This window comes from Myotis brandtii, unplaced genomic scaffold, assembly GCF_000412655.1.
Source record: "Myotis brandtii unplaced genomic scaffold, ASM41265v1 scaffold1631, whole genome shotgun sequence".
Lineage (NCBI taxonomy): Eukaryota > Metazoa > Chordata > Mammalia > Chiroptera > Vespertilionidae > Myotis > Myotis brandtii.
The window spans coordinates 97528-106899 of record NW_005355967.1 but is presented as its reverse complement, the minus strand read 5'-3'; the positions used below and the strand labels follow the sequence as shown (position 1 = coordinate 106899).

The window sequence follows — 9372 nt, the reverse complement described above, 5'->3', positions numbered from 1 at the left end:
GCTGTGGCCTTCCTGGTAGTCGTTTCCTCACCTGCAAACCTGAAGAGGAGGCTGGACCTCTAACTATAGCACCTCATCGGGTTCACAAAACAAGGTGAAGGAGACATGATTGCTTTTCTTTTTCAGGTGAGGAAATGAGGGTCATCAAACATTTGTCCATCTCCTAGTCCAGTGATGGCGAACCTTTTGAGCTCGGCGTGTCGGCATTTTGAAAAACCCTAACTTAACTCTGGTGCCGTGTCACATATAGAAATTTTTTGATATTTGCAACCATAGTAAATCAAAGATTTATATTTTTGATATTTATTTTATATATTTAAATGCCATTTAACAAAGAAAAATCAACCAAAAAAATGAGTTTGCGTGTCAGAGGTTCGCCATCACTGTCCTAGTCTGTGCCAAGACCCAGAGATGAGTAAGAAACAGCCTTACTCCCCATCAGGTAAAAGGTGCTGTCAGTAAGCTGGCGTCAAAGCAGGCTTTAACCGATGCACCCTCCACACAGCCCGGCCCACCACCCAAGTGGGAACAAAGTTCCCCTCTGTCTAAAGCAGCCCTTGAGGATCCATTGTGTGCCGAGTTGGCAACAAAGCAAAATGGCGCCTCACATCCACAGCCTGCGTGTTCACCACGCAGGGGGCTCTTGTGTGCGTGTCCCCTGTAATCTCAGAGCCAGGCTGGAAAGGACGAAGGCAGTGCCTTTATAAGTTCCCAAGGAGGGAGGTCTGAGTGTCAGGGCAGTGAATGGGCAGAGCAGAGCTGGGAGTGGGGACTAGGGGCTCTTCACTCTGGGGGCGGCGATGGGCCCAGCCACAGCTGTCCTGTCCTGTGAGTGCCTCCGTGTGATGATGACACACTTTCTGCTGGTAGTCTTCCCTCTGCAGGACCTTCACCACCCTCACATCCCGTCTCCATCTGCCCGGAGTGGGTTGGGCCAGGAAATCAGGCCTGCACCATCGGAGCCTTTTAGCCCCAAGTCTCCCAGTGCCCCAGGACTCAGGACCAGGGTATGAGTTTTGTCTCTGGACTCCAGCCCCAGCCTGGTCAGACCTTCAGGTTGGTCCAGCAGGGAGGTGACTTCCAGGGGTTTCCTGGATTACACACTCCCTGTGCCCAGCCCCACCCTGCCCTGCACGCAGCTCCAGCTGGTCCCTCCTGCCGCTGTGCCTGAGCCCAGGCTGTGCCCTCACCACCCACCTCCCACCCCAGACCACCTGCTGGCCCTCCCACCCTCCATTCCTCTGTGTAAATGCTACGGCACCTGCTCTGGTTTGCTAACTTTAATGTGCACTTAGTAACCGGTTCTTTCTGAGAAGCTCGAGGCATTATCACATTTAATTCTCACAGTAGTCCTGTGCGGAAAGGTACTATTATTTTACCCTACCTACCCTGAAAAACCAAGCGGAAAAGGGGAAAAATAGCTTGCCCAGGGCTGTCCAGCTAAGAAGGTGGAACTGGAATTCTTTCCAGAGAGACTTGGGGTCCCAGAGCTGGGCTGCCAGGTTCAACCCCAGCTCCACCACTTACTAGCTTTGGGCCTTGGGCAAGTTATTTAATCTCTGAGAGTCTCAGTTTCTTTAACCAAAAATTGGGCAGGCTGTTGTGAGTCACAAATTAACAAATGTAGAGCATTTAGGGCAGTTTCAGGCACACACAGTAAGTACTCAATAATTGTTAGCTATGATCGTTTTGGTTATTTTTATTATTACCTCCTGTTGCAGAATTACTCACCCTTTCCTAGGCTGTGGGTGGAGCTGGGTCTGGGCTTTCCAGAGGGGCCCGATATCCTGCCCTGCTGACAGGCTGCTCTGCCCCTCTGGGGTGAGGTTCCTGTTCCCAAGGAGCAGCAGTAGGCGCCGGGGCCCTGAGTTCTAGTCCTTCCTCTGCCACTGTTCACCAGGCGACCGTAGGAAGGGCTTTACTCTTTCTGAGGACCAGGCCGTGTGCCTGGCTCTGCTGGCAGAGGCAGATGTGGCAGGCACACTGGGGGAGGCTTTGGGGCCTAAAACTGTGGCAGCTGGTTCCCAGGCTCTAGGATTCACACTTCGTTTGGACCTTAGGAGAGAGCTGGTCCCAGACAGCGGTGTGTGCCAGACCTCGGGCCTCAGCCCCAGCCCCTACTGGTTCAAGCAGAACCCGAGGACTCCTGTATGAGCCCCATCTGGGGCCCAGGCACAGGGACCAGGTGTTTCTCTCGCCAGGTCCCCACCTGCCTGAGCTCTAGGGCCCTCCTTCCTCCCTCCTGACTGCCCCTCACCAAATTAGCTCCAAGAATAGCAGTGCCTGGGTCCTGTGCCAACTGCTCCAGCTACTTAGTCTGGAAGGAATGGAGGAGCAAGGTTCTCCCATGGCTGGCACTCTTGTTGCCATGGTAGCTGTTGCCTTGGAAGCTGCTTCCCGACTTCAGCTTCCAAACAGCCCGGAAAGCTGCCTGTCTGTCCCCCAGGGGATCAGTGAATTAATCATGCTCTTTTCCAGGGTCCTCACCCCTCAAGGAAAATAAACAGAACTAAACCAAACCCAGGCATTTTTTGCCCACTCTTCCCACCCCTACACCACCTTTGGATCTGGAAGGAAAGTTCAAGGCAGGCACCCTTCAGAGCTGGTCTCAGGAGACAGAGAGACTGTGTGATGGAACTCAGCGGTGACCCACGGCCTCGCCACACCTTGAGTCTGGGTTTGGAGGACCCAGGCTTCAGGGAAGAGGGCTCTGAGGCTTGTGGGGTGGGGCGTGGTCCAGCTCTAGTGCCTTGAACTTCCATGTCATTTACCTGTTGTAGTAAGCATATTGTCCAAGGACAGATATGCATTTCAGAGATGATACAGCCTGTTTGGAGATGAGAACGGGCAAGCCTTCCTCTCTACGTGTGTAATCAATGGAGGAGCAGGCATCATAAAAGTTCCGTGTAGCTCTTAATGGTGCTCTCCTGTGATGAGGGAAAAGATGCAGGCTGGACTGATGTTTCAGCCCACAAATCCTAAAAGAGCTTGCAGTGCCTCTTTCTGCAGCCTAATAGGGATGCTGAGAAAAGGTATATGGTTTTTCTATGGGAAATGCTGACCCTTGAGGAGTGGGATTTGAGTTGGGGACAGACATGTAGCAAAACTCAATGAAAAACACCTAGAAACTGTCCATTTGAGTTGGGGACAGACATGTAGCAAAACTCAATGACACCTAGAAACTGTCTTCAAAGCAGCCAGCATCTTTTGGTAGGTCTGGATCTCAGAGCATTACTAAACGGAAACATCAATTTGTTGTTCCACTCATTCATGCATTCATTAGTTAATTCTTGGATGTGCCCTGACTAGAAATCGAACCCACAACCTTGGTGTATCAAGATGATGCACTAACCCAGTGGTCGGCAAACTCATTAGTCAACAGAGCCAAATATCAACAGTACAACGATTGAAATTTCTTTTGAGAGCCAAATTTTTTAAACTCAAACTATATAGGTAGGTACATTGTTATTAACTTAATTAGGGCACTCCTAAGGCTTAGGAAGAGCCACACTCAAGGGGCCAAAGAGCCGCATGTGGCTCGCGAGCCGCAGTTTGCTGACCACAGCACTAACCAACTGAGCTACTGGCCAGGGCTCTCTGTGATTTTGGAACTGATAATGGCTCAATGTGTCTCTCCTCCATATTTCCTCTTCTGATCTGTGCCCTGAGGGATTTGCAATGTTAAAGAAAAACTCTAATTTGCTATTTGGTCTCCAGTTTTTAGAGATCAGAATGTTCTGGAGTCGGAAACTCATGATGCACAAGCATCCCTGACTCCAGCCTCTGCCATCCCCCTCCCCATTCACAAGATGAGCAAAGCAAGACTGCGGCAGAGGTGTGGCTGGCCCAAGCCCCACAATTCCAGGTGGGAGACATGGCCCCAGAGCCCCTGTCTTGCTGATGGTCCGGGCAGCGCCCCTCAGCCTTACACCATGAGAGGAGCCAGCACAGGCCCTGCTCATCAGAGTTATGCAAACACATTATGGAGGCGGGGGCCCTGTGGAGGATGTTCAGATTCCCAAAGCTCGACATCTCTTGTTTTCATGGACAATTATTTTGACGGCTCCTTCTAAAACTAGTCAGTGGGGGATCAATTACGTGTAACAGAAACATGGTCTGTCATTTGATGCCTAATTAGAGGAATAATCAGACCTCATCCTGGTGAGAGGCACAGGGGATATTGGCAGCAGTGGCTGAGGCTGAGGAATGTCCACCCCCAGGGGCTTTCTCCTATGAGCCAGGATCATGGCCCAGGGATTCCATGGGTGCTCTGCAGGCACCCCGCCTCTCTACACACCTTTGAGTTCACACCTGTCCCCGCCCAGGCCTCTCTCCAGCATCTGGGCATGCCTTCCCTGGGCTGAAGCTCAGTCAGGTGGCTCTGGCCTTCCTAGGCCCCCCTCCCCCACCAAGGAGAGCCCATGTTAGAGACAGAGGTCCTATGGTGCCCTCGGCCCTCCTCGTTGCCCACCTGAGGTTGTTGTGAGGGTCAATGCCTTCCCTGAGCTCTGGTCCCCTCTGGCCGTGCATTCTGTGGAGCTCACTCCTGCAACTGCCCTCAGGACTCACAGGCTAGAAGGGACACAGAGAGAATGAGGACTGATGGTGGGCACTTCGGGACATGGCAGCAGTGATGGGCAGCCCACCCACTCGGGCACCATCCGAAATGGCTTCACAGAGTGGGGGCTGGCTGAGCAGGGTCCCGAAGGATGAGGAGGTATTAACCAGACTGCAGGGGCCAGGCGGACACTCAGCAGGAGGGCCGCTGAGGAGAAGGGGAGGGACCAGGGCCGGGGCAGCCTTGGAGGCAGAGACCATGGGCCCAGCCAGCTGTGCTAGACTACAGATGTGGTGGGAGAGATGGGGGATCCAAAGAGAAGCCAGTGGTGTCTGGTGATGGACCCTGGGTACTATGCCCAGGTGTGTAGGTCCAGGGCTAAGGTTAGGGCCATATTCTGGGACTGGGGAGCCTCTGGTCCATATAGGGCCACAGAATACAATCAGTGATGAGGGCTAGAACTGGGGAGGGGGTAAGGGGGGGACAGGGCTGGGCTGCCTGGGCTGGGTGAGTGCTGCCCAACCTCAAGTTGGTGGATCCTGCCAGCAACTTGTCAGATAGGCTGGGCAGAGGAGCTCAAGCCAGAGGTCGGGAGGCGCCAGCCATGTTCCAGTCTCCTGACCCAGGCCACGGTCACCAGCCCCCACCTGGGCTGATTCCAATCCCAATTCCTCTCCCAGCCCTAGCCCCCGGGGCCCCCACCACAGATCTTCCCTGTCAGCTCCCTGCCAGGGTTCCCAGGAGGCTAGAAGGGCTCACTCTCTCAGCCCACTGAAAACTAAAGAGGAGTGAGTACCAAGCCTAACTGAGGAGAAAGGGGGAGGGGGCATTTCAAGCTAGGACTCCTCAGCCCTGCCTGCAATCAGAGGTTGCAGGATGGGGTGGGGGAAGGGAGGGAGGGCAGGCATACAGAGTGGATTTGAAGGGACACCTCTCCTTCTTCTCCTGTCCTAGTTGCTGTTCCTGTCTCTTGAGTCTCCTCCAGGTCTCCTTCCCTCACTCTGTCTCTGAGTCCCCAAGCAGAGCCCCAGGTGCACCTCCAAGCCAAAGGGACAGCAGAGTGAGTCCTGAGTATGTGGCCAGGGAGCCTCCTCACATCCCTGGCTACTGAACCCTGTGTGAAGCCAGTAGCTCATCCTGCCCTGTCAGGGACCAGCAGTGGAACCTGGGCTGACTGCCCTAGGGGGCCGCTGGGACCCAGGCAGCAGCTCACATTGCAACTTCATGAATAACTCAGCACCTCCCTACTGCCTGCATCTCAGAGGAACCTGGCCCGTGGGCCAACCCTCTCCTGCCCCCCCCCCCTCCACACACACACTTCTTTAAACTTTAATAGGCCAAGGCTCAGTGGCAGCTGAGCAGGCTCCTGGGAGCTGGGGCAGGATGTCCTGGGCAGGGGAGCTTGGGCTGAGCTCTCCCAGGAGGAGGCAGGCAGTGGAGGACCCCATGGGGCAGGCCCCCCTCTCCAGAACTCGGGCAGCCAGCACTGGGTGTGGCCAGGCAGGAGTCCCCAAAATGGTCCCCAGCTTCAGAGGCCTTTAGGGGAGGAACAATAAGCTGGGGTGACCTGGAAGAGATCTTAGGTCAAGGTGGAGGACACCGAGGAGAGTGTGGGATAGGGTTGCAGATAAATCTAAGGGTGACAAGCCCAGAATCTTACTGCCCAGAAACTCCCACCCTGAAGGTGGAGCTCCAACAAGGGACAGCCAAGAGGACCAAGACCTCCAGGGCTTTTTCGGGAACCGGCCCCCCTGGCTGGCCACGGTGCCCTGGGTAGGCCTGCATGGACATCCCCATCAGCAGCAGAGACTTCCGCTGCCTGCAGCTGGCGTGCGTGGCCCTGGGCCTGGTGGCCGGCAGTATCATCATCGGCGTCTCCGTGTCCAAAGCTGTGGCCGCTCTGGGTGGTATCTTTATTGGCGCTGCTGGTCTGGGTGAGCAGGTGCTGGGCTCCGAGAGGGGGCAGGGGCAGGGGCAAGTGAACAGGAAATGAAGGGAAGAGCTGGGACAACAGGAATTGGTCGGAGAGGGTGGAAGCTAGAGCAAGGCAGCTTTGGGGGGTACAGGGAGGGAGAGGAAGGTTGGGGTGAGGTTCCCTCCATGGACTGCCAGGAAAGGAGCTGTGCCCCATTCCTCTCTGGCTGCTCCCCCTCTGGCTCTCCAGTCTCAGGCCTGGGCTCTTGGGCTTGTGGTAGGATTCATAAGCCTGCTGGTGGGGCTATGGGAGCAGATAAAAGGGGACCAAGTTCCCAGTGAACCCTCCTTGAGCCAAGACAGGATGTAGCTCAGACAAAGGGTTTCCTTTTTCCCTCTGTATGTCTCAGCAGCAGATCTGTCTGTCCAGGCATCTGTCCATCTGTGTATCTGGGCCAGTCCCACCGATGTGCCCACAGTGATGCTGAATACCATCCCTCACCCCCCACTTCACCACCCTGGACCAAACAGAACCAGAAGCACTAGGCTGTGGGCTCTGGGCATCTGTACCTGCAAACTCCAGCCCAGGGCCATGGACACTTGGTCTGGGGATACAGTGGGAATGGCAGGGCAGGACCCACTCTTCTGCTACCCCCTCTCCAGGTCTGGGTGGACAGGAGCATGCTGAGGAGCCCCCCAGCCCTACCCTGGGGGAGTTGGTGGTGGTGGTGGCAGCTGAGCCTATTTCCAGTGGTTGGTGGGGCCTGTAGCCCCTTCCCCAGATAGGCACTGCTCTCTGCCCCTCTGGGGACCCGCTGTTAGAGAGCGGCCCGTGCACACACTCACAGGCTCACATTGACCCACCCATAGTCCCAACCTGCACACTCCTCCATGCATGTCCAATATCACCCTTGTAAACTACCCCTGGGCTCACAGCCACCCACAGCTTCATGCAGCTCCCACCCCCCAGGTCCCTCCCCATCACAGAACCCCTCTGTGTCTCTCTTCCCAGGCCTCCTCATGTTGGCCTACCCCTTCCTGAAGGCTCGGTTCAACCTAGACCACATCCTGCCTAACATAGGTGAGTCCTCTCCCCATCCCCAGCATTCTCTGCCAAAGTCTGTGCGAGACCCTTTGTATGTAAGTCTGTGGCCCACTATGCAGGGAACAGAGCCCACATGTGTAACTGCGCCTGCGCGCGCGCGCGTGTGTGTGTGTGTGTGTGTGTGTGTGTGTGTGTGTGTGTGTGTTTGGGTGTGTGGTTCAGGCATTGCTATGACTATAGTACAGCAGATTCCAGCCTGCTGCAAAAGTGCCTAAAGCAGCTCAGAGCACCTAAAATTCCCATCTCCCCTGATAGATTTTCCATCTCCCCCAAACCTCCAAAATCTCCAGATCTCCCCACTTCATCCCTGAGCCACCATAAAACCTTCTTTGTTCCTCAAGACCTTAGCACCCTTATATAGCCCCCACTTCATCTCACCTCCCCCAATACACCCTCCCATCTCATCAATCCCACAGGGCTTTACATATCCCCAGTTCCCTACCATCTTCTCCTTCAAGGCCCTTTCCCCACCCCACACCAGCCCAGATAGTGTAGAAGACCTAAAAAAATACAGTGGAGCAAAGACAGCCACAGGAATGGAGATTAGACAACAGGAAGGACTTCCCTTTCCAAAACTGGCTTAGTGACCAGGGAGCTTGGGGTGGTCTCATCCTGCAGGGAACCTGAGAGTCCACCCCCATCCAGCGCCAGATCAAGGGGAGGGAAGATCCAACGCCAATGGCAATAAAGAGGGTAAGTACCAGAAATTCCAGAATCCTTCTTCCGCCTTTCCCCTCTGGCTGAGCTCTGTGGGACCCACGAGAAACCTTGAGGGGCATGCAGAAGGGGTCTCCCCAGCCCCAGAGAGCCCCCAGAGTTGGGTAGTTCTTCCATATATTTAGTCAAAACTCCTCTTGTTTGTCCTCAGGGCCTGGGATCGTCAGCACCTCGCTGCCCCTCCCCACCTCCATCCCATGCCCCAGTTCATTTTCTCACTCTCCTCTCCCACTGTAGAATCAACTCTCAGAGCTGGTACCTGAAACTGGCACCTTCCTCCTGCCCCATCTCCACACACTGGAAAATTCCAGGCAGCCCAGCCCACAGTGCCTGCCACCAGCGGTAGGATGCCTCAGCTCAGCATAGGTCCCATGCCAGACACTGTTCCAAGCACTTTACATATATTAATTCATCCCAGTCTCAGAACAACCATATGAGGAAGGTACTGTAATTAGCCCCACTTTATATATGGGGCGCAGGGAAATTAAGTGACATAGCTTGGAAGTAGTGGGGCTAGAACTGAGCCCAGGCAGTCAGGCCCCAGTTCCTGCCTCTAACCCCACACCAGGCTGCAGTCCTCTTGAAGGGCCGTTCTGGCCATCCATGCCTCTATGAATGGGGCTGAAACTGCCTCCTGGGCCTCCCCCCGCCCCCCCTGCTCCCTAGTCCATCCCACTCTGCTCCAGGTCCCTCTGGGTAGCTCTGACCCAGAGATCTGTCTACTCAGGCAGCCCTGTCCTGGTCTCTCCCCCCAGGAGTCCGAAGCAGCCTGGCCACTGTGAGCAGAACCTTGGAGAAGCTGAAGCCAGGGGCCCGGGGGACTGGGGAGGGCTGAGCCCCTGGCTGAGGGGCTGCCCACTGCCCTGCCCTGCCCTGCCCTCCCTTCCTGCCTGCCTGCCACCCGGATTTCAGAGCCCTCCTGGATCCAAACCAGAAATGAACCAGCACCTGGAGATGTCAGACCTGCACTCCCTGGCCAAGGCTCTTGGCAACGGGATCCACAGAGTGGGGGTCCAGAGGTCTGAAACAAGATGTCGCTGGAAGCCCCACGGGGGGAGAGGGGGTCTTTGTTTTAGGC

General features: G+C 55.4%; 1 protein-coding gene across 1 annotated transcript; it reads left to right on the top strand.

Annotated features, from left to right (window-relative positions):
• Positions 1–5943: 5943 nt before the first annotated feature.
• KNCN (kinocilin) lies at positions 5944–9156 on the top strand. The gene is made up of 4 exons (XM_014536496.1): positions 5944–6492; positions 7485–7553; positions 8196–8270; positions 9050–9156. The coding sequence occupies exons 1-4, from the start codon at positions 6342–6344 to the stop codon at positions 9127–9129; spliced, it is 375 nt and encodes a 124-aa protein (XP_014391982.1). The 5' UTR covers positions 5944–6341; the 3' UTR covers positions 9130–9156.
• Positions 9157–9372: the final 216 nt, after the last annotated feature.